Below are 24,637 nucleotides of genomic sequence, written 5' to 3' on the forward strand. Positions count from 1 at the left end.
GTCTTTTGTCATGGGTTTGAAAGCAAAGGAACTGGAATAGAATTGATTGAGTGGTGTCTCATCTGGAAACAAAACAAAACCCTGTGATGAAAAGATGTTTGTAGAATTCTCAGTCTGCAGAAAGGACTGACGGATGCTCCAGCTTAGTCATTCAAAGCTGGCCTCCTCCCCTCAGAAAAGGCTTCCAGCAAGCAATCTGATTCCATCTGCTTACACTGGGATCTTGTAGACAATTTGCCAGTTGAACAAATTAAGAAAGAAGTAAAGGAAGGAAAATTACAAGTAGAGCTTTAGTACCCACTGATTCAAATATTCACACTCACCAGCTTTTAAATATTTACTAGTCTTCTGAGCACTTTTTTAGCACTGATTAATGAATAAGAATTTACTGTGGTTGTGTAAGGAAAGCATATGTGTGAGTTCTTCCATTTTTTTTCTTTTTCTTGGAGTGAGAACTAAGTGCTTCCTGAAAGTCCAAGGTGAATGATATTTCTGGAGGAAGATGGGTTTGTATGTGTGTGTTTAGACATGTTTATCCTCTGTATTTGATCTGACCAATAATTAAATGGCCAAGCATGCTTTCTGTTTACCCTGCATTGGAGGCTGCTGGCTCTGTTCCTTCCCTATCATTAATGCAAACCCAGACCTCATTGGCAGTGAACATGTGACACATCTGTCTGTCCTCTGTGATCAATACTGTCCCTTCAGAGGTTCAGCTTTTGGAAGCAGTTCCATAAAATACCAGTTATTCTTATTTGGATTTGATAAATTTAATTACTTGAAACAATTAATTATTTATTTGCTTTGTATTGATTGCACTCCAAGGCGTTCTGACATCAATCTCATGGAGATCAGGACACCCTTATTAGGTGGGGAAAGTTTATGTTTCCAGGTCTGAACATCCCATGGATTAGTTAGCTGAGATGTGCTTGTTGTTTCTGCTAGCAATTTTTCATTAGTGAGGTTGTATGTTTTGTACTCTACAAGAGAGTGGCTGGGAGTAATTTCCATGGGGAGTCTGACAGAGGTGTGGAAAGGAAGTAGTTCTCTCATTTCTGTGAATAAAACTTATGAAGAAATGATGCAGGCTGGATCGAATTCATGTTGTGGCATTGCCATCTATTTGTTGTATTACATGCCCTTTAATTAGGGCCAAGAGAGTGCTGGTGCATTTCCTAATCAAACTCCTGTCTGTAGAGAATGAAATAAGATGAAAATATTAGTGTATTTATTTTTAAAGAGAGCTGCAAAGGATACAAAATCTTGAATGAACTAGAGAAGGTGAATCCAACATGTTTTTTTCCTCCATTCTTGTTTTTAGCTAAACCAAAAGACACTTAATGTTAAATTGCTGAAAGCAAATGCATCCATCACCTTTTTTTGTGGAGGTCACTGATGTGGGAGAGCATCTGGACCAAAGCCTTAGTAGGTTCTCAGGTATAAGGACAGCACTCTGGGTACAGGAGTGGGATCACTCTGGTGCAGGAACAGGATCTCTAAAAGAAATTGCAGTTCTGGAAAGGACACTCCATGTTGCTGCTTAGTTGAATCATCCCGTACCAAACACTGTCCATGCAGTATGAGGCCTCAGGGATCTTTGTCAGTCCTGGATTTGAGAAGCTTTTTACTACCTTTGTGTGCCCATAGTGACACAGGCTTGGGTGTCATCCATCAGCCAGTTTTATTGTGTGTAACATGTGCAGAGCTCCATATATATCACTTTTTTCTTTCATTAGTGTAACCAATATAATGATTGGACTGTAATTAGTCACTGTGGTTGTTTGTATTTGTGTAAGTGGAGATTCAGTTAAATTATTTAAGAGAAAAGCAACATCAATTCAAGACTAGATGCATGTGTTGCTACACTTTCCTGTGTCTGATCTGGAAGTTTACATAATGTTCTTGTACTGTGGTAGAGTGTCCTTGGAATTCCCCCTCCTGTGGCCTGACTTAGGGCCCTCCCTGCAATCACAGCACTCACTGCTGTGCTCTTGATTGGTTTCTGTCAGATGCAGCTCAGAGGCTGCAGCCATTTCCATTTTCTACAGCCACCTCTACAGGTCTCAGCTTGGTCTCCATGCCTGTAGTGAGAGGCAGGGTTAGGACTATCTGGGAATCTGCAGATCTGCTTAAAGCAAACTACTGTAGTGTCATTCTGGTAATGTGCTTTTAGCATAAAATACCCCCCAGTAAAAATGTCTGTGCAGTTCTTTCTTCTGCATCATGTATTTTCTTATTTTTTTCTACACAAACACTTTCTGTAGTCCTTTTGCATTTGTTTTATAGGCTTGCACTATTTTTAAAGCAAAAGGAATTTAAGGACAAGGAATCTCAGGATTGGTAAGCAGCTGATAATACTGCTTGCCAGAGGATGTGCATCTTCAAAATGGCAGGCAGTCCTGGCAAGGTGGGAGTTCCTCTTGTCTTCTCAGGTGTCTTGTTTCTTATCATAGCCTGTGTGTCAAGTGGGGAGAAAGCTGGTGTTTTCAAGGTTCTCAGTCATCATTGTGTGGATTCCAAGTAGCCCTAATTTAAGGCCACTTGTGCCAGTTCAAAGCAATCTGTACCCCCTTTCTAGGGGAGAAAGAGTGGGAGAGTATAAAAGCCTTGAAGACCCTTTTGCCTGCACTGGTGAAAACCCTTCATGCTGAGACCTTGATGCCCCAGGACTTTGGTTCTTTCAGGAAATCTTAGCTTTACCCCTTGAATCAGCATTACAGGTGAATAATGAGGCATTAATGTTTATAGGATCAGTGAGCTGCTTCTTTGCCATATGCCTAGGTGTGCTGCGCCTCTCTGGTATCTGTTGGCCTCCCTCATCTTGACAAAGCCTTCACTAGGTATATTCCTGTAAAACTGATTTAATTTACTAGGAGGATGCAAGTACAGAATTGATAGTTTTGCACAACTGATTTGGGAATTGGTGAGGTATGTCTAACCACAGTCCAAAAATCCCTTAAATAACCATTTACATACGTTACTATAGAAATGTTTTCTTTTTAAAAGATTGGTTTATTTAGCACTAAGCCTCACTGATGGAGCAAGTTGATGGTAATGTGCCACTCCAGAGAGATGGCTGTGTTTAATGTCCTACATAGCATAGGAGAGATGGCATAGTGGTCTTACCCCTTATTTTCACCTGTGCAAAATCTTAATGTGGCAGATCAGCAGGCACCGACAGAAGACACAGTCCATAGCTGTAAGCTGGGGCAGAGGGAAGCGTGTATGTTCACTGAGACAGAGAATACCTGTGCAATTTCACAGTTTTCTAGTTTTTGCATATATCCTTCGTACTTGCCCATCCACCTTCCACGGCAGCACCTCAGTTCCATGCAGTGGAGCACTTCAGAATTTCATAAATGTGGAAGTTCATATCTAAAACTGAATTTTTCAGCAGAGATTTTTCAAATTCCAGACTAAAGTACTTAATATGGTTCTTTCCTTCCTTGAGTCTTAAAACTGTACAGGAATGGAGGCTCTCTGCTCCTGCAGAGTAGAGCCATGCAGCCCAGGAATGTTTGACCTTCAGGCAGAAAATGCAAAAAACATTATTCATCTGAAACTTTAGCACTTCTTCCTGGAAATCCACTAAACCATTCAGTACTCTAAAGATATCCATGAAGAAAGTGCCTAATGAGAAAGTTTTCTTGCTGCTGAAATCCACAAGGAAGGTGGTTTTCAATGTCAGTGAGCTGTATTATAAAGCTGAACAATACTGGTGCTGGTGCACAAAAATCACAGTTTACAGCTGTACAGACACAGTCAAAAGTATGGAGATTGTAGGACTAATGTTTTTAGGACAGTTATATTATTTAGGGTTGGGGGCGGCTGATTTTAAGGAGAAGCTTACCTTAAAATTGAACTAAAATGAAGTGCAGCATCAGGGACGGTACATATGAAATATTCAAATAACCACGGATTAATATTATAAACCTTGTAGTTTGGTGATAGACCAAACAAAAGGTTTCAGCACAAAAGAAGATTTTTTGGGGAGGAGTGGGAAGTTGGGAGCATCAGAAAAGGAGCATTTATGAAGGAAGTGATGAATAGAGAGCAGGACATTTAAGATGACCCCACACATACAGTCACCCAAGGACCCTGACTGAATCTGTAGATCCTGCAAACCTCTTCCATTCCTACTGCAGATCCCCATGACAGTCTCTACTTACCAGGTGGTGATGCTGTGAGACATAACAGGACTGTGTTGCAAGCTCTGCTATTACTTAGACTTCATTACTCTACTAAAATAGATTCAAATACATTTACAACTATGCTTAAAAGTATTAGCATAAATCATGAAAACTGAATGGCACACAAAAATAAATGAACCAAGTCTGTTTGGGGAGGCTATATCTTCAGTTATTTTTTATCCTGTTTGTTCATTTAATGAATTTTGCCAATTAGCAATTAATTTGCAGTAGGTCTCCTAGTCATTAGTGTGAATTAGCAGGGTTTTGTTGGCGGAATGCCTCGAACATTAAATAAAACCTCTGTATCATGTAAAACCTCAAGGGTACTCCACGGTGAGATCCTGTACAGAAATTGAACTGCAGAGGGTCCACCCCAGTCCCAGCCCTTGCTGTGAAGGTTTGGTGAGTGCTCTGATCTGATCTTTTTAAACTGCATGACCCAACTCTGGAGCAATGTCTTCCTCCTTCAGGGGAGAGCAGGGCCGGTCAGTGCCCTGTATTCCATGCCTCCCAGACCAAGTGCATTCCAGCAGAGGCTGTGTATCCCAGGCTTCTCTCTTCATAGGCAGGCTCTGGTACTGTGGCTTTGTGGTGTTGCCTTACAATTTTCTGTAGCTCTTTATTTTTCTCTTGGTACACACAGTTCATGTGTTTAGTGCAGGTTGTTTATAGCAAGGACAAAGGATTACAGTCCTTAAATCAAAAGTGATGTTGGTGTAATTATAAGCACAGGCTGCTGTTGCAAAGAGGGCTGTAGGGAGAGGCTGTCAAAGGAGAAGAGCATCCAAAATATAGTAACCTCAAAAATCCCAGCTAATCAGTTTTCTGACGGGAGCAATCTGTTTCCCAGGTATTATTATTATATGGGGACTTTAAAGATAATAAATAACAATAATAGTCTACTATGAAGAAGGAAAGAAAAGGGCAAATGCCATTCACCTCGGGAGCTGTGGTTGCTCACTGGAGTTCTCCGAGGAACATAATTTTCCTCAGCCCCTGTGGAGGCCTCCATCCATGACAACACCAAGAACATCCCAGGAGCTGTGCTGTCAGCAGTAACGTTGTCTGAAGGGGTGTTTTCATTAGTGCATAGATATGGCCCACAGAAACCACACATCCCAGTGCAGACATCATGAGCCAGAGAGCTCTTCTCTGGGCTGCTGGCTGGGACTTGTGGGTCCTGCAGACTGCCTAATTCTTTGGGAATGAGGGGCAGGTGAGCACCACTTCCAGCACTGTGCTGCTTCTCTGGATACCTGCTTGAAAGACCAAAACAAAGAAGGGCTTCCTGAAGTAAGCTTGGTCTTATCAGAGCTGTACAGAGCATGAAGACTTCTCTCTTGCAACAAGGCAGCCCAACTAACGGACCTTGGCTAACAGATTATCAGCAGCGTTTGAGTAATAGACTGCTCATTTAGTTTTAATACATTTTGCATAGAGAGCAATCAGCCTTCATCAGTCTTAGAGATGAATTGGCTTAGCCAGCTAAATTCTAAAGATATTAGTCTGACAGCAGCCACATAAATCATAACATTTTCTTAATGATGGTAAAATTAAAATATACTCTTGCTTTGAGAAACCAATGAAGCCTTCCTGTTTGCAGGCCAGATCCTCCTGCCTGAATTAAAAGGAAGCTTAATTGATGTGGTTTTAAACTAAACTCACAGTCCCACTCTTCCTCAGCATCTCTAGTCTTCCTTTCTTTGAAGTTAAATTAATTTGTCCTGCCTCTCCCTGCTCCATCCTCTAATCTTCAAGAGTGTCAGTGAAGACCAGACTCCTGTGGAACATGATCCACATGTGCACAACATCACAGATGAAGGCTTTGCCATGTTGTTTGCAGTGCCAGTACTTGCTTGAGCTAGTGGAGGCCTCCCAGGAGGAAAGCTTGTGCTTCTCTAACCAACAAACCAAGACCTCCTGTCTGTCTACCTAGCCTAGCCAGGGATGAACTTTTCCTGTCCTTTGTTCCTGACCACTGGGCTTGGTGCCCAGCATGCTTTTGCCAGAAGGGAAATTAAAAGAAGGGAATCCTGCCTTTGGCTGAAAAAGACTTTGATGTCTGGTGTTGGGGCAGGGGTGAAGACAGACTTTCAGGGCTGTAATAGTCACACAAGTATTGTGTGTCCACAGGCTGTTCAGCAGGGAGATGTTGAGCTCATTGTGTCCCCCAAGTTCAGGGTGGTACCTTCTGACTAGGTCAGCCCATATGTCCCCAAGCTGAGGCAGAGCTGGGTATGTCACCCATTTAAACGTTCTGTACGATTCTTCATGTCGTGGAACAATTGTTTGGGCTGAATCCTCTTGCTTTCAGGGATCCTGATCCTCTAGACTAACTGCTCAGTATTCACATGAGCTGTGCAAAGTGACCTTTTCTTCCTTGGCATCCTGCTGCTGCTGCTAGCTGCAGCATGGCACCCATCACATAAACAGAACATACCCTGTCCCAGTGCTCTGGGCTGCCTTATCTTAGGGCTCTACCCTGTCCTTTTCAGCAGAGCCTGTGCAGGTAGTCTGTGCAGCAGAGCTCTTTGGAAAACCTCTTTTAAGTGAGGTTCTGCTCAAATTGAGACTCTGGGCTGAAGACTTGACTGAAATCCAAATACATGATAGCTTTGACAGTCTTTCTTCTGCTAAAACAATCATTTTGTGGTGAACTGCAAAGAATTGGATTCTTTACAAGGAGGAAAGAAGTATGAAATTGACTGCTGTGCAGAAACCCCAGCACTAAGCCAAAGAACGCTGGGGTGAAAAAAAAAAAAGGCAGAGGTATCCTATAGTCCTTACCTGTGCTGTTTGCATGAAGGTGTGTTTTTTGTTTTTTTTCTCTAGTGCTCCTGTTGGATTCTCTGGGTCAGGCTGGTTTTTTAGAAATCCTCCCCTGATAGTCCTATTGGTCCTTTGTTGGAGTCTTTCTTGTGGTGCTAATATCTGTCAAAAATATTTTAATGCTTGGACCTGGTGCTTCTCAGCATATACTGTGAAAGGCTCATTCCCCTGGGGTGCTTTATGGCATCCATACTCTGGTTTCTTGGCTGAAGTGATGTCATGGAGAAGGCAGGATTTCCCAGAGGTTGTACACTGGTGCTGTGGAGCAGCTGATGGGACATAGCCATAGCTGAGTTAAGGTTAGAGCTCTCACTGTTTGGGGATGCATGTGCACACAGTGCTCCTGCATTCAGAGCAGTCAGGAAGTTCCAGATGGAGCCTCTTGGCATTTTTGTGTTGGGGCAGTGAACACTGGACATGATGGGTCTAATCTGGGAGACTGCTGTTGGGCTGCCTGCTTTGGGCAGCTTCAGCCTGTGGCTTTTGGGAAGTAAGGTGACCACAGGCCCTCCCAGTGAGCTCTTCTGGGAGGCCAGTTTTAAGGTGGAGTGAATAATGTTTCTTCCTTCAGGTCATTCCCAGCCATGTTGCCGACTCATGGTAGGTTTGGCTGAGGTTTGGGCCCCTGGTCAGTAAGTGGTGTGTGCAGGATGGCAGTAGGATGCTCTTGCCTCCTGCCTGCTCAGTGGCCTGCCGGGCAGCTTGGGTTGATGATTGGGATGCCCAGGTTGAGATGTGAGGTCACCTTTCCAGGGTCAGATATGGAGGGGCAGCCTGTGCCTGTGCAGAAGGGTGTTTGACAATGCAGTGTTGAGAACCATTTCTTTCCTGGTGCGTCTTCTAGCACAGCTGAGTGCTTTCATTTTTTTCTTGGATATATCCGCAGGGCTTGGAAACCTGTTCTCCCTGCCATACTGTGCCAGCTGCATTTGTGCTGCTGATAATCTAATAAATGCTTGGTCTGAGCAGCTAGCACTCCTGCTAGAGCCCAAATGAATGCAGAGGAAGGACCCTGCTAAGTGTGTGCATTCTTCCTCTCCTGGCCAGCTCCAATTCCCTTTCATAGCTCACATCTGATGCTTCCTCTCTCACCTAGCCCCTTAGCTCCGATGTAAATGTGTGTGCACACTTCCGCCAGTCAAGTAACTGTGCTCTCTCTGTCTCTCCCCTTTGTTACAAAGCCTGCTCTGTAAATGAATCCCACAGGTCTGGGGCTCAGCAGGTAAAAGGAGAAGTGAGTCTGTTAGCGCATGAGTCTAATCAGGCCGGCTAAAGCGAATAAAGTAGGGCAGCATTGCACATTAGCCGCTGTGTAAATGAGCCCTTTGATGGGCTGGGCACCGCAGGAGAGGGTTTGAAGCCAAGAAGAACTTTTGTTGTTAATTCAGTGACACATGGAAACTGTAAAACAGCGTGTCTTGCACACACACGAGAGAGAAAATAAAAGCCCTCACGACCGGGCTTTTCAATACCTGCCCTCGGACCTAGTCTGAAAACTTTCAGCCCCTGTCTCCCTCTCTTACCACTTGATTTTCCTTTCTCTCCCTTTCTTTTTTTGTTCCCCCTGCACTATAAAAAGAAAAGCTCTCTTGCCTTTTGAACTAGACGGCTGTGAGTGAGGGCTATCTCTGAGCTGTGTGGCTCTGTTACCTTTGTGTTCCAGATGAAACTGCCAAGCTCGGTGGGACAGAAGAAGATTAAAGCCCTGGAGCAGATGCTGATGGAACTCGGAGTAGGTGAGTAAAGGGGGCACGCGAGAGAGAAAGAGACACACAGAGCTAGCCTTTGTTCTCGAGATGGGCTATTTTTTCCCCTAGTAATACAGCCAGTTTCTTGAATAACAGTATGTGAATGGTTTTTAAAATATTTTATGTGTTTTTTTAAAAAAAAGAGAGGGTAAAAGCCAGAACAAGATGCATAGGGTTTTTTTTTTTTCCCTCCCAGTAGAAAAATCTTTTAAAAGAGCCTTTGTTTCTCTCTTGTTTGGGCCTTTTTAACCATCAAGAGAGGCAGCACAGTATTAGGAAGGCAAATCTCAGCCTTGCCGGGAGAGGTACTTCTAAGTGTGTTAGTGACCACGGCACACGCATTGTTCAGGGCTGCCCTGTCTTGCTTTTAAGCTTCATTTCCTCTTAATTTACTGCTCACGGTGGCAAGTCCAAAATGCATCTGGGACTGTTCATCCCCCCTTTATAGGTTGCATGCTGTGTGAAAATCTGGAGCATCTCTGCTGAAAGGCGAGTAAACACACATCCCTCACTCTTGAACTCGAGTGTCTTAGCAGCTGAAAGAAGGGTTCACTTAACATGTACAATACCTGCTCGTGGCTAGAGGGGGAGAAGTGCAGCCCATGGCCAGCAGCTGCTTTCCATGCAGTGGGGACAGTTGGCAGGTATTACAGGTCCCAGCATGCAGTGTCTCTTGATTAGGCACCTGATGATCCCTTTCCCCCACACTGGTATTTAAAGGTAGAGATATTTAAAGGTAGGAAAAGAGAAAAATAGAAAGAAAAAATAGAAACCTTATTAATGATTTACGAGAGATTACTGAGCCTGTTCCCAGCACTGACTTCTGTTAGGTCTTGTTAGTTTTTTGGGTTTATGGCTCGATATGTTGTCTCAGAGAGTGTGCCATTCTGAAGGCCTCCTGTGGCTGGTGAAAGTGGCTCAGCCAGGATGGTTTCCTCTTTCTGCTGTAGAACTAAGGGAGTTGCGGTTTGTGCTTGCTAGGGAAGCCTGGGGGAAGCATGTGAGTGCTTCTTGGAGCTCACTTTCCATGAGGGTGAGGAGGGGTTCCTGACTCCCCCCTCCTGCCTCACAGAACATACATATCTTGAGGGTCTCTTGGGGCTCCAGCCCTGCTGTACCTTAAAGTTCAGAACCACACCTGGGTTTTGTGGGGGTGAACACAGTGCCAACAGGAAGGGGATCATGTGGGCAGCCCTGCTGACAGGGGCCACTGCTGTGTATCAGGGCAAACATGCAAGCTTCATCCTTTCCTTCTGCAGAACTTGCAGCTCTTCCTGGCTCTGTGTATGTGCATGGTGGGGTGCAGCAGAATGCAAGATGTGGGGAGGTGATCTGATAGTTGCTGCTACAGACAGGTCTGTAAAACAGCAGTAGAGCAGTTCTCTGTCTTGGACTTGCCCTGGGAGGAGCAATAAGAGCGGCAGTGGAGCTCAGCCTGTCCACCTGTTGTTGGTGAAGGTGTAGGGAACAGCAGGAGCTCTTCTGCCCTTTGCAGCAGTGTTGATCCAATCTCTCTGTAAGGCAGAGCTCCCTTCATGTGACCTGGTGGGTGGCAAGGTTCAATCATGTGGTCTTCCATCATCCTTCACTTTCTGAGTCCTGGACTTTGCAGGTTCACCCTTAATCCTTGGTCAGAACCAAAGGACAGCCTGAAAAATAGGTGTGCAGCCCTTGGGAATACCAGTTGCTACTGATCCATGTGATTGGAACAGGACTCCTGGTGTATCTTTGTGGGAATGAAAGAGCAGCCGAGACCTTTATAGGGATTTTTCATTGTAGGGTTGTAGGTCTGGGTGTTTAACAGGGGGTGTTTCTCTCCTTAGATCTCAACCCTATGCCCACAGAGGAGATTGTGCAGATGTTCAACGAGCTGCGGAGCGACCTGGTGCTGCTGTACGAGCTGAAACAAGCCTTTGCCAACTGCGAGTATGAGCTGCAGATGTTACGGCACCGCTACGAGGCCCTGGCCAAAGCTGGGAGCATCGGCCCCCTCAGCGTGGAAGGCGCCCATCCAGATGGCCAGACAGGGCTCAGCATCGAGGAGGGCAAGGGAGATACCAAGGACCAGATCATTGATGTAGTAGGAGCACCACTGACCCCCAACTCGGTGAGAAGGAAGGTCGGGGGGGCAGAACAGGGCGCACTCAGGTCTCCGACGCAGATGCCCTGACAAGCGCTGGGGATGCTGCCCTGCTCTCCCTCCAGGCATGCGCGTCCAAGGGAGCAGAACACGCCTGTTCCCCCCCAAGTCCCAGTGCTGCTCTCTGGGCTTGTCTCCTGTGCTGGACAGTGTTCTTGGTGCTACAGGTGGGGTCAGCAGGGCTTTCTACATCCTGCATGCAGGCAGATGGCTTGGTGTGGGTGCCACCGTGGACCAAAGCGGTGAGGCTTTGGGTGATGAGAGCTTGTTCGAAGGCAGCAACAGTACAGCTGCAAGCCTGAGGCATTTTCCCTCTAGACACAGCTTTGTAAGGGTTGCTCAGCAGAGGGAAGCGATTGGGGAAAGCAGTCTTCAGGTGATGAGACATGACCTGCCCAAGACCCTGGAGTCAAGCAGTAGCCCTGCCTGGAGCAGGAGGCTTGGGAAGGAGAGAGGTGTTTGAAGAGCAAAGGAGGGTTTTTATACCCTACTTCCAGTGCCAAGAAAGAAAAGCCAGGCCTAGGGCTTCTTCCAGTGCAAGCCCTGTGGCAATGTCCTGTGCATGTACCTCTGCAGGATGTGAATCACCGGCCTCTCCTCCCTCTCTCCAGGAGGGCAGGCTGCCCAGCCCCTCACCACTGCCTCAGGGTCAAGGGTAAGCCTGGGGATCAGCTGAGGCTGCTTTCCCCTCTGTGCAGTCCCCTGGCACAGCTGAGCTGAACTGCCTGATGAAAGCTGCCCATCTCCACACCGTGGCATCCCCGACGCCTCTGACGCACTGCCCCTGGTAGTGGCACAGACCTTTACTTTCTAAAATGTATAATGTATTGCAGGATATGGAGAACACCTTATCTGTCAACGGCAGAGGCGACACGTTAACCTGGACTTGAGTAATGTCCTATTTGATTGTGACAATGTTGAGTCGTAAGGAAGAGTTCCACTGAGACAGGTTCATGTTTGTAAAGGAGTCTTTTGAATTATTATTATTTTTTCCCTACTGCATTCAATCTGGAATCTCACCCCTCCCTCCCTGCGGTCTGGAGTGTCCTGGTTTGCAAACTTTTCGGGCTGATTTACAGTACACTTGGTCTCCCTTGAGAACTGGCTTGTTGGGAAGGTGGGAGAGATGGTGATGGTGGCCATAACTGCAAGAGGAGGGAGCCCATGCATGTGTTTCTGGCCACATCGTTCCTCCGTGCCACCTCCTGGAATTGGAAACAAAGGCATGGGCCCAGGCAGCACAGAGGGGGTTAAACTGACCTGGTCTCTGACATATTTGAAAGAAATATAATCAAGTTAATTCACTGCAAGGCAAATTCAGTACCTAAAGGGCCCCCATGTTAAATACAGCACTGACCTTTACCGGCTGATTACACAAAGACGACACAATTAGATTAGTCCAAGACAAAAGGTCAAGCACATTCACACTGTGACCAGTTTTTGCTACCTTTTGAGGGGGGCGGAAATTACATCCCAGCTGGAGGGGTATTATGGAGAGGAAGAGAATGGGGCTGCTGTACCACGTTCTGCCTGGTTCAGATATGTTCGGAGAGTCAGGCAGTGCCTGGCACTGTGCTTGCCCTGAACCTTTCTACGGTTGTTGGGCTGTGTGGTGGTGGGAGAGATCCACACCCTGAAGCCCACAGCCAGCTTTTCCAAAGATAGGCTGAGCTGAGTAGAGGTCATGTCCTGGTGATCCTCCCTGCCCTGCCTGGAGCTGGCAGATGCAGCTCCAGTGCCTCTTGTCCAGCATCATGGCTGAAATTTGCCTCTGGAAGATTGTTGGGCTTGGTCAGCGCTGAGAAGGGGGACGGCTGGTGGGTGCATGCATGTGTCCCCACGCTGCACAGCAATGGCCCCAAGGTGTCCCAGGCCATGGTGGGGACAGCAGGGCCAGGACACGATGCTGAGGAAGCAGCCTGTGGAAGCACCGCGCTTTGTCCCCGCCCCAGGGTGCTGGCAGCAGGGCAGCAGTGTGGCTGGTGGTGGGAACAAGCAGCTCTGGAGCACAGTGGTGCTTTTTGATGGCCATTCCTTCCCTTGCCTCCTGCTGCTGTGGGTGCATGGCCATAACACCTGCCCATATCCTGCTGCAGTGATTGAACCCTGCCATGCCAGCCTTGAACTCCTGAGTTCAAGCGTGTGCTTTGCCGCTGAGCTGCCAGGGCCTTTGGGGAAATCATTCAGTCTCCCTCCTTCAAATTCCTCTGAGTTGGAGAATCCCTTTGTGCTGTCTAGCACTGCCCGTCCATGGCACTCTACATGTTGGATTAAGCATGGATTAGTTCAGCCTCCAAACCAGCTGCTCCCCTGAAGCCAGATTTGTTTCCCTGGACAGAAGTGTCTTGTTCCAGATGTTGGAGGGAGTGCGTGGCAAAGCCAGGAATAGGACTAGGAGTCCTGACTCTTGAGTGCTGCCTGGCATGCCTGGATTCCTTTCCAGGAATTGGAATGAATGGGCAAAGGCACACTAGGGTCTTTTGAGATACTGGTTTTGTCAGCACCTGTCTGCCACCACCCTGCTTGGCCAGCAGTGGGGATGGGGGACATGTCAGCAGGCTGTGTTAGCCAGGCTGGAGAGGCATCTGTTTCAGAGCCCATGGGGGAGTGGGAAGCCTGGTGCTGTCCTGCCCTGCTGTGTCCACCATTTTTCTCCTACCCTGGCTACCTGTCCACCCTCTCCCAGGGACTGCAGTGCCCATCGCTGACCATTAAAGCTGAGCTGGGATCCCTCCAGTGCTGTTTGAGGCTGACCCCGGTAGGGACTTTACTCGGGGCCTTCGGGAGGTGAAAGGTGAGCCGAACTCGGAACAAATTAGTTCCAAGCAGAAGTTCAGCCAGTTACTCCAGATTGGATCCTTTGATTTCCGCAACTCAGACTCCACTCAGTGATCTGTAATGAGTGACTCTCAGAAATCCTCACATTGCAGCACTTTGTTCCTGAGCTCACAAGTCAGCCCATTAATGGGTAAAGGAAAGGACCTTGAGTCTAAGAAGTCTCGGGTTCAGAGTCAGAATTATTTGACTTTTAAGCTTCCTTTATCTGAACTCCTGCTGACTTCTTGTTTTCTGAGCCTGTTTGAAAGCTAGAAGTTACATTGTTAAGATCAAACATTCTCTCTTTCCAGATGGAGTTACAATATCTGTCTTTTATATATATATATTTTAATATATATAGTGTATATATACCAGGGTGTATATATATTCTTCTCTTTTTTTTAATCGTTCTTTCCATTAAAAGAAACTAGACTTGTAAGCTCTTGTAAATTATAATGTAAAACATTTTTTTTAACCAGACAGTTCCCAATTTTGCCCGAGGCAACTGGAATAGCTGTGCCACGGAAGGCAATAGGAAGGTGATTAATATGAATTTGTGACATATTTGAAGGATGGGTCTTTTGCCATATAAAGATTATCAAACACATGTGCTCTTCCCCATTAATTCTGCAGCCCTCCCAGGAAAGCCACAAAGCCCAGCTCCTTTGTTTCCAGGGTGGGTTTTTGTTTTTTTAAATGTACCTTTCGGTCCCCTTGATTACCCTGTATTTGATTTTTATAGGGCATCTGCTCACTCTGCTGTGTGGGTTCTCTGGCCCTTTTATTTCCCCGTTAATCGGATCCCGTGAAGGCAGCGGTGCCAGGGCCTCTGACGAAATCCGTGTGTGTGTTGTATTTAACTTTCAGCCGTGCAAATTCCATGCTCTGTTTGCCGTCTGCCCGGCGGGAACTGGGGGCCGCTTCCCGCCAGGGGAGGCAGCGGGGCCTCCCACGACGTGCTCTGCCACCGGGAGCAGACGCGCACGGGGCCGGTGGGGCTGCAGGAGCCGGGCTGGGCAGGCCTGGCTCGCTCTGGAGAACGGGTCCCTGCTGCCTTATCCATCCCCAGGGCGCTTGTGGGCTGGGGAGTGGCTCTGCAGACCTGTGGGAACAGGGGAGGGCTGCGGGGCTGGGCACGGCAGGCACCAGACTGCAGTCACTGTGCCAGTGCAGCGCTGCCTGTGCCACTGCCCGCAGCGCCTTGTGCCGTGGGGACCCGGGGCTCTGGCGTTTCTGTCCCTGCAGCACCCGGCACACGGGTACCTGGTAGCTGTGCCGTGCCTGGGGCACCCCACACACACGGCCCAGCCCTGGGTGCTGACCCTGCCACGGCCGTGGGCAGAGGGTCTGTGTGGCACCTGGCACAGTCTCACTGCAGTGCAGTGCTGGGGCTGGGGGGAATGTCCCACTTGGTGACAGTGGCCCTGGCTTTCCTAGGGCTGGGTGCAGCCCTGAACCTTCTCTGTGAAGGGGAGCTCCCCAGAACCTGCCAGCCTCGTTCAGGTGTATTGGTGTGCACTGCCCAGAAAAGGGGTGGGTTTTTTCTGTCAGCCTTCTGATCTGCTCCTGGGCCACATCACAGCAGGTCTGGATGGCAGAGGAGCATTTCCTGTCCCATGTCAAGCATCCCTGGCACAGCTGCCCATAGCACCGAGTTCTTCTGCCCTTCTCTCAGTGTCCTGCTCCTTAAGGCTTGGTGCTGGTTTGGTCAGGGCTCCTGGGGCCACCAAGTTCTTGCAGAGCTCAACCCCTTCCTCCTGACAATCCCAAAGCCCTGTTCATGTCAGAGAGGTAACATCCCCCGTGAGGTTGCCATCCCACCCCCTTGTAACTGCTGGATCGGCTCTATCTCTCCTGTCATGCAAAGACCTGCTCTGCCTTCAGCCAGGCAGTGTAGTCCATTTGGCACTGCCTTGGAGTGCTGCTGAAGCCCTGGGACTAGCTCCAGGACAGGTGGATGTGTTTGCCACAACGCAAGTGCTCCCACCTGCTGTTCCTGGCATTTCTTTCCTGTCTCCCTTTTGGAGCAGAGAAAGTGAAGGAAGTTGGCCTCCAGAGCCTTCTCCATCAAGAATGTGAAGAAGCCATAAGCAGTCTGTGCAGGGTGAGGATGAGGAGGTGCTGGGGCAGTGCTGGCTGTCCTGGAGCCCCTAGGGACAGCTGGCTGCTTGCACCCACGGACAGGACAGGGGCCTTACTGGGGCAAACATCACAGCGCTCCAGAGAAAAGTGGGAGCTCTGCCCTGCCCAGCGCTGTAGTCCCAACCCCATCTGACCTCTGGAGCAGTGCAACCTCCAGGCAATTGAAGCAGGTGCTGGAGAGCGACCCCAGGGATGTGCAAGGCTCTGCCCCAGGCCACCCATGGCTGCCTTGTGGCCACTAGCCCTGGTGCATGGAGCTGTCTCACCCCTGTCCCAGGCAGGCTGGGTGCCACTGATCCTCCTGGGAGCTGCTGGCTGTCCCTAAGCCTGTCTGCCTCAGTCACCAGCTGACAGCTGGAGTTGCTGCAGCCCCTGCTGTCTTGGAGGCTTCCATGTTCTGAGCCAGGCTGCTCCTTGTGCTGCCCACACCAGGCCTGGAGAGTTCCTTCCAGCATCCCACGTGCCCAGCCCTTGTACAGCTGCTCTCTTCCAGTAACTCTTGTGTGCCTGACACCTGCAAGTGCTGCCTTGCCTGAGTGAGGGGCTGCCCCTGCTGGAAACACTCCTGTTGTCCCCAGCGCTCACTGTCAGTGGAGTTCCTCCTGCCCCGCCCAAGGCTTTTCGGTCTGTGGTGGGAGGGGCCCCTGGTCCCTGCGACTCATGTTTTGCAAGGCCTTGGAGGGGCTGAGGCATCACAATGGGAGTCTGGGTTTATGTGCTGCCCACTGTGGGCACGGGTGGCCCTGGCTGTGTCCTCTGCTCTGGGCTGCTGCCCACCTGCCCACTCTGTGTCCCCTACACCTGCCTTCCAAGTGTAACTGGCCATCATCGATCCACCGTGGCAATGTCCTCTGAGACACATTCTCGCCTGCAGGAGTAGAGGGCAAAGGCCAAGTTCTTAGTTTTCATAAAAAACTAATTAGACAACTCCCATCGAAAAAGGGTCAATAAAGCTGATCAGGGGCTACACAGAGGGAACTGGTAAAACCCCTGTGACCTTTGCACAGAGCAAGTGGGCTGGACTGCCCCTGCCCTCTGGGAGCTGCCCACTCGCTGCTAGCTGGATACTTGCATCCCTGTCACCCAGGGGCACTCTGGCACAAGGCAGGTTCCTTGGGCACCTGGATGCAGTGGTGGTTCCTGCACCCCACAGTGCTGCACTCGTGCTGGCTCAGCTGGCCAGGGCAGAGCGGGTGTCCCAGGGCCCAGCAGAGCCACACTGGCTCCACTTAGTAGCCAAGATGCTCCAAATGCAGTGGCGGCTGTGTGGGTACAACGTGCCAGGCTACAGGGGGAGGTGACAGGTGCCAGTGGGATGCAGTGGTGGCTGTCACCCTGCACTGGGCAGAAAACTGCGTGGGGTCCACCCATGGATAAGGCCCGGCTGTGACGGACTGGTGGGATCCTCAGGGCAGAGCTGCCTCGGGGCACAAGCAAACCCGAGGTGGTGGTGGGGCTGTTGCCCACCCACAGTGCCCAGGCTGGAGAGTGGGGCAGTGCTCCCAGCAGCAGGGAACCTTGACCGCCCTTTCACAGCCAAAACCCTTGCCTTTTATGGGGAGCATGGATGTGCCATACCCCAGGGAGCATCCTACTCCCACCTATCCAGGTGGCACTCCCCTGCCTCTGCCCCCCATACAAACTTGCACATGCATGGGCACAGCCTGGGCTCCTTTACCCCCAAACTTTATTCATGTGGCACATTTACAGCAAGGATTGGAATAACTAGACAATGAAAATGCTGGGGTTGCATTATCGGTTGGTTTAACTGGAACACCACACACCATGCAGTCATGTACCGCCAAGTTCAGTGCCTGTATTGCCCTTCTGGCTGCCGTCACCGGCTTCGCTCCAGGCCATGCACGCACGGGCCTGGGGCTGCAGCCTCCCTGCAGGTCAGTGCCCGGACGAGGGCTCCGTTCAGCAGGGCCCTGGGGCTGGGTGACACTGAGAGGACGTGCGCCCTCAGCCCGCCCCACGGCTCCCCCCAACCGCCCTGGCCAGCCGGGAGCCCACCCAGCCGGAGGGGATGTGCTCGGCAACTCTCTCAGGCAACAAGCCAGCTGCTGCTGAGCGTCCGCGGGGACCTGTGAGGGGCACAGCACGTGGGCACGTGGGGGGCTGAGCCTCAGCTCGGAACCGAGGGAGGTTGGCGGGGAGCACACTCAGGGGCCTGGGGCAATTTGCAGCTCCCCCGCTCAGGTACCTGTGGGCCAGGGGCCAGCGCGCGCTGGCACGTCCACCACCGGACACGGACACGGTGCTGTGGCGGGCCTGTCCCCTATGGAGCTGGAATTGATCGGCGGGGACGAGGCAGGGCTGGGCATCCCACCCAGCCCCGCAAGAGGCACGAGCAGACGGAACGGGGACGGGACGGGGCTCCATGCGGACACTGTCACCTCCCTCCTGCCGCCCGCCTGTCCGCTGGGCCCCTGCCTCACTGAAGGGAGCCCTCCGGGGCCCTGCAGCCCAGGGTGGGGCTGCCAGGGGCTCTGCAGCGGAGAATACAGGCACTTCACCTTGAACATAAAGAGACGGATCGCGTTTGTCACATACAGGAGTCAGAGAGGGGTTAGTGTTGACTCAAAAAGGGGAAAAGGCGCTCAGGGGAGAGGCGGGGGGAGCTGGCGGGGAGGGCGAGGGGCCGTCTCGACACGCTGAGCCTCCGTGAGTGCTGCCTGAGTGCAGGCACACACCAGCATCGCTGCAGCAGCCGTTGAGGCCTGAAAACATAAAACCAGAGAAGAGAAAGAAGAAGGGAAGGTGGGTATGGCCCATGCCAGGGTGGAGATGGGGGATGCTCTGGCTACGGGGTGGGAGAGGGAGGACGGGGTGGGATATGGAGGGAGGGACGGAAATCAGGAGCCAAAGAAAAAGAACGAACTACAAGTCTAAAATGTGGTGCAAGCGCCCTACGCGGCTGTCCGCTAGCATGGCATAATGTCCGGAGCAGCCCAGAGAGGGAGTCACATCAGGTCTACACAGATTTGCCTTCCCATATATACAACCTCTACTGGAGTTAACAGCTGAAATTGAGATTTTTTTTGTGTCGGTTCCTCTGGCCTCGGTTGCCGGTTTTTTTTTAATGCTGGAGCCCGTCCTCCCCGCCTCGCCGGCACCGGGCGCATGCAGCCCTTGCCTGGCTTGCCTCGGGGATCAAAAAGGTTTGGAGGTCTGCTTGAAGATGAAGCCTCTATGGGCCAGTGTCTTCATGATGTTGGCAATGTTCTTGCAGTCATCTGAGGAGAAAGCACAGAGATACTGGGTTAGAGGCATGATCCTAACAGGAGATGGAGCAAGTTCCGAATCCCATGCAGGGCCTGTGTCCTCACCAGTCCAGGTACTCTGTCCCAAGGACCTTGCAGTGATGTGGTATGATTGCAGAGTTCCCAGTCTCAGCACTGGCCACCTGCATCCCAGCATGACCCAATGCTGCGCTGAGATGGATCCCTGCCCCGCACCTGAAGGTCGGGGTCATCCATGTCCCCAGCAGAGCCAGCCCGTGGGGCCTCCCTGTGCCCACCGACCAGAGTTTGACAAGTGGCAGGTGGCTGGGATGGGAAGCCACAGCCACTCCTGGTGCTGGGCTGTGGTAGAGCAGCAAGATGGGAAGGTGGAAGGCTCTGGTGTTATTTACCTGGGACTAAACTCAGGCACCGTTTGCTAAAATAGAAGCTGGGCTTAAATTGATTCCTAGTGTCTATATTTCATGTTGAAAATTGGCTTGTAAATCCATGTTTTGATCTATGAGGGCCGTCTCCTTAAGAAAAAGCAAGAGTAAATGTGTAATTTCTCCCTTGACAGCACACGGCGCAGAGGCGATCCTTCTTCCCGCTCCCCTCCGTTTCGGGACAGCTCCACTCGTTCCGATTACCACTCTTTCTTCCTCGCCCCACGCCTTGATGTCTCCATTTCATTACCGCCCGCCCATTTATCAAGCTGTTACCGTAAGGGTGACTTTGCCCACTTGCGTGTGGCAGCGGGGCCTGGCTGACATGGGGAGAGGGTGCCCCAGGAGGGGGGTGCAGGCAAGGCCCCCCTCTCCCCGCCGCTGCTGGATGGATGTTGTGGTGGAGGGAAGGCTGCATCATTACTGATGTGTAAATGATAAAGAAGCCTCCACATCCATCTCCCAACTGTAAATCCAGGGAGTGCTTTATAATCAAGCTACAGCGATAATAATGTGAAATTAGGTCTCTCTATCAACGGGAGGAGGCCTTTTAATCACAGCTTAAAGGGTGCAAACGCTGTTTATCATAATTGAACTGTATCCGGGCTAATTGTGGCCATATTTCACTGTCTAGGAGACAGCAGGCTGCCTGCTGACAGTGCCGCGTGCCGGATTGAGGGCCCCCTGCAGCCGGGCAGCGCTGTCCTGCTGCCAGGCATCTGCCTGCAGGGATGGGGCTGCCCGGCCTCCTGGATGGTCCCGGCCAGACCAGCAGCGCTGCCCAGCCCCGCTGTGCCCAGTGACCCACTGGGAAAGCCACTGCCTGCCCCCAGCATCTGTTGGAGGTTCAGGACTTGCCCCATGCACAGCTCCCCGAGAGGCTGCCATGAGCTGCCAGGGACCCCCCTGGCTGATGACTGGCAGTGCAAAGAGGTAATGTCCCCATCAGTGCCACGTGCCTCTGGAGTGTCCCCTGAGACCCTCTCATGACACCCCTTCCTGTCACTCGTGTGCCAGACAGGGGACAGCAGCTGGGCATGAGGACAGCCCAACAAAGGAAGGGGGTCCCCAGCCCACTGGCTGGCACGGGGGGCAGAGGCAAGCCCGTCTCTCTGTGCCTTTGTCCTCCTCTCTGCTGCCCAAGGTGACACTGATGGCTGCATAAGGCCCCTGGAGGTGACTGGTGTCCTGCCCAGCCAAGCCACAATGCCAGCTCCTGCTGCTGTCACTTGTTCCCACTCAGGTGATCCACTCAACTGTCCTTAGGATCACCTGCTCCATCTCATCCCCCGGACAACTGAGCCCCTTGGAAAGCCCTCAGCCCTTGGAGCCAGCTGTCAGTGGGATCTAACAGGGTAGCAATAGTGGCTTCAAAGCTGGGGAAACAGAGGTAAGAGGAGTGCAACTGTCTGTGGCCAAAATACCTCCACCCAGCCAGCCCTGGCCTGGTACCCCCAAAAAGTAGCAGCAAAGCAAGTCCTGGAGCTGTGGCAGGTGGGTGGCAAGTGAGCAGTTTGCATGTGAAAGCGCAGCTCCAGGTGTCCCACTGCCAGCCTCACAGCCTGCAGCATTGCCCTGAACTGGAGCGGGCACTGGGGCTTGACTATCGCTCCATATTGCTGAGGGGTAACTGCACAGAGACCTGGGCAGCTGCCGGACGGGCAGTGAGACCCCACGGCACTTCCTGGGACTCCCAAGCTGGTCCCTGGGGACACCATCTGGGACCACTGTCTGCGTGCTGCACCGCATCATCTGCCTCCCCAAAACCCCAGTGTGCTCTGTTGCCGGGTGCCAGCACTGGAGACACTCTGAACTCTGAGCTGCCACCTTGCAAAACTGGTGGGACCCTGCTGGGTCAGTGCCACCCACATGCCCATGCCACCAGTGCTGTCCTTGCTGTCCCAAACGATGCCATGGCCCCTGGCAGCGAGTGTGCCAACCTCGTCATACGTCATTTAGTGAGACTCATTCCAAATCAGCGCTAAGGTAAACACGCTTATTATAATTATCCATGTAAAAAAAAATCAACAACAGCAGAACAACTTTCTAATATGCAATTACAGCCATCTATTGATTTTACAATGTAATCCGCTCCGATTGATTTAATAACACAATTATAGCCTGGCTCTCGGGATATTAGAGTGGGAGATTTTCATAAACTCCAAAGCAAAAAACTAAGCGGCTTTTAAAACAACACAGTCAGATGGCTGTTTGGGGAATTATTAACAATATGAAATCCTCTAAATCTGGCCGTCGTTACCTTGTGAAAGGAATTTCTATTACAAAAATGGCAATTGACAGCCTAAGAGAGCGCGACCGGGATTGCTCTGCCGCTTTTCAGTGCTTAATCCATCGCAAAGATGACCACGGGGCAGGGGACAAGCAGAGTCTGAGGCTGGCAGGAGGGCACAGGCAGCCCTGCCCACCCTGTAGCCCCCACCCAGCCCAGCTCTCCCTGGGGGGCACATGGCTGTGGCAGTGCTGCCCCAGCAGCCAGGCTGGCCCGCACCAACCTGTCCCATCTGGTGACCCTACCTGGGGCTGGGGGGGCTGTCAGGTTGTGGAGCCCCCAACTTGATCCCCATCCCGGCACACCTGGCGTGTCCCAATCCCAGACACTTCCAGGGGCCTGAGGGGTGCACACCTGTGTTCCAAGGCTGGGCAGGGTGCTGGGGTGAAGGTGGTCCCACGCTGATGGCCAGCATGGCTCTGCACAGGCGCGCACACGCACGCGCGCCCCCGCTCTCCTCCCGCTCACTCCCTCAATGTATTCCCGACTTTATGGGCACATTTTTCTTGTCAAGCTGACAGGGTTGCTAAGTGGATTTCTCCCTGATATGCGGACGGATTATCACATTACTCCAATGTCCTACACAAACATATTACTTTATATTCAATAGCCCTAATGAATATAAACTGCTTTTTCTTTTTTTGGGGGTGGGGGGTAATCTATAGATTTTTAATGAGGGCACTATTAACTCCCTCCTCTTTAAAACAGACTTAGGTGCAGCCTCTGAGTAGAAAATCAATGGTGTTATTGTAGGAATATTGTATATTGATATTGTAATAATAAGATGCAATTGATTTAGGGGTGTTGTGCGGTGTGTGTGAAAGGGGTCAGCCTGGGGTTATCCTGCCTCATGCAAACAGAGCAGTGGCTCTGCCCTGCCTCCCTGCCCCTCACCTTGCTGTGCTGCTTCCCAGCATCGCCCCATGTCTCCGTGCAGTGGCCCAGGATGGCTGGGGTTGCCCTGAGGTGCTGGGTTCCAGGGCTGGCTACCTCTGGGACTCTCCTTTGGTCCAGCTGCCAGTGCAGTGTGGGGTAATGTGACACCCCAGCCTCCACTCACCCTGGCTGGCTTAGCCCACCAGGTTTTAACTCTCCTGCCCCACGTGTTTCAGCATTACCCACTGTGACACCGCACTGCCTCGACACCCTCGTTTCAGGCCTCTCCGCATCCTGCCAAGCTCTTGCTGCAGTGACAGCCTAAGGACAGCGACACATGCACACATAAGGGGCCGCAGGACCCTCTCCTAGTTTAGGCTGGAGTTTGTGGCTGTTCAGAATCATTGGCTGCCTTGTCCTTGGAGGGGCACAGACATTCCCATTGCACTCCTCTGCTGAGACGGAAGCAGAAAGCCCCCAGGCCATGGCGCTGGGCCGACTGCCTCACGTGTGCCCTCCTGCCAGCCACTGCATGGCGGCACTGCTGCGAACCCAGCACGAGCTCAAGGATTTCATCAGCAGGAATCTGTGCTGCTGGATCGGGCTGCCAGGAGCAGCAATGCTCACTCCAGCAGAGCATCACCTCCACACCCAGCCCAGGCACTGGGGAGAAGGGTAGAGACTGCATCCCTATGTGTGCTGACCTGCCAGCATTTCTCCCACCACTCCCACCTCCCAACAGGATCAAACCACACAGATACCTCCACCATGGGGGCTCAGGGGGCTGAGCACTGCTGCAACCGCCGTGCAGTGGGCCAAGACACTCCGGGAGCAAGGAGGGAGCTTTTCCATCCCAGCAGCTGCCCCAGTGGGCTGTGGGTGGTCAGGGACTGCAGGGCCCCCCCCAAAGGGGCCCATTTGGAGGCAACCCCACCGCACCTGTGCTATGGCCGGGAAGACGGATCACCCCCGGCCCGAGCTGAGCAGGTCCATATTTAAACTGTCCCCATGCTTTATGGGCTGTACCAGAACTGATGCTCAGGCGCCGAGGGGCCATTTGTCAATGTTCTAATGGCAGATTACTGTTAATGAATAATATCACTGCTGCCTTTGTATAACAGCTCCCTGCAAAGCAGAAACAGGACCGCCCGGCCACCGCCAGCCGGAGCCTCCCCACCACCACCCCCGGGTGACAGCAGGTGGCCTTGTGAGTGGTGGCAGCCGTACAGACCTCAGAGATCTCACTCAGTCTGGCACTTCTGCTGGCGTCCCCAAAAATGAATAATGGGAGCACTGGGTGCTGAGTCCCCACAGTGGGCTGTGCTGTTCCCTGTGAACAGGAATGTCACTGTCGGGGCAGGGAGTGACAGCATTTTCCCAGCACACAGAGCCAGGCCCTTGTGTCACTCACCCTGTCCACACTGGAGCTAGGAGGGAGTTTGTGTCTGATCTGAATCCATGCCCACCATGACATGCTGGGCAAGGTGGGGACACCAGGACAATCCATAGTGGCGCAAGGACGTGTCAGAACCAAGTGCCCCCAGCTCCCAGGGATCCACAGGGACACCAGGGATGGTCCTGCCGAGCTGCTCCCAAATTAATGGCCTCATAATCCTGCGCATGGGGCAAGGGGCTCTGCATGCCCTGCACAGCCAGCAGGTATATTAGGTGGAGCTGACAGCGACGTGCAGAATATTAAGAATAACTTACCTCATTATCTGCAATTACGTTACTGCCACACACCTCATTTCTTCATGAAGAAAAGAAAATTAGTTTTATATTGACTTCATCCCAGTGCCTCCCTGCCTGCCCCGCCACAAAGCACCCGCACAGGCTCTGAAGAGGGGCTGGACACAATTCATACTCATCCTCCCTTAACCTGTGTCTCTCCCATGGGGACAGGATGCCTGTCCCACCCCCTGCACACTGGGGTCA

The 24,637-nt window shown here is 51.3% G+C and overlaps 2 protein-coding genes across 4 annotated transcripts in view; one reads left to right on the plus strand and one right to left on the minus strand.

Annotated features, from left to right (window-relative positions):
- The window catches only part of DMAP1 (DNA methyltransferase 1 associated protein 1), a 31,681-nt gene extending 17,118 nt beyond the window's left edge, over positions 1-14,563 (plus strand). For both annotated transcript variants that reach the window (XM_066192694.1, XM_066192695.1), the window contains 2 exons: positions 8,683-8,755; positions 10,591-14,563. In XM_066192694.1, the coding sequence (XP_066048791.1) occupies positions 8,683-8,755; positions 10,591-10,937 (420 nt within the window). In that variant the 3' untranslated portion in view covers positions 10,938-14,563. The remainder of the gene's footprint in view (positions 1-8,682; positions 8,756-10,590) is intronic.
- Positions 14,564-17,528: 2,965 nt separating this feature from the next.
- Positions 17,529-24,637, minus strand: part of ERI3 (ERI1 exoribonuclease family member 3) — a 131,230-nt gene continuing 124,121 nt past the window's right edge. For both annotated transcript variants that reach the window (XM_066192696.1, XM_066192697.1), the window contains exon 8: positions 17,529-19,105. In XM_066192696.1, coding sequence (XP_066048793.1) covers positions 19,023-19,105 — 83 coding nt within the window. In that variant the 3' untranslated portion in view covers positions 17,529-19,022. The remainder of the gene's footprint in view (positions 19,106-24,637) is intronic.

This window comes from Chamaea fasciata, unplaced genomic scaffold, assembly GCF_029207755.1.
Source record: "Chamaea fasciata isolate MVZ Bird 193981 ecotype frontalis unplaced genomic scaffold, bChaFas1.0.hap1 SCAF_10, whole genome shotgun sequence".
Classification (NCBI taxonomy): Eukaryota; Metazoa; Chordata; class Aves; order Passeriformes; family Sylviidae; genus Chamaea; species Chamaea fasciata.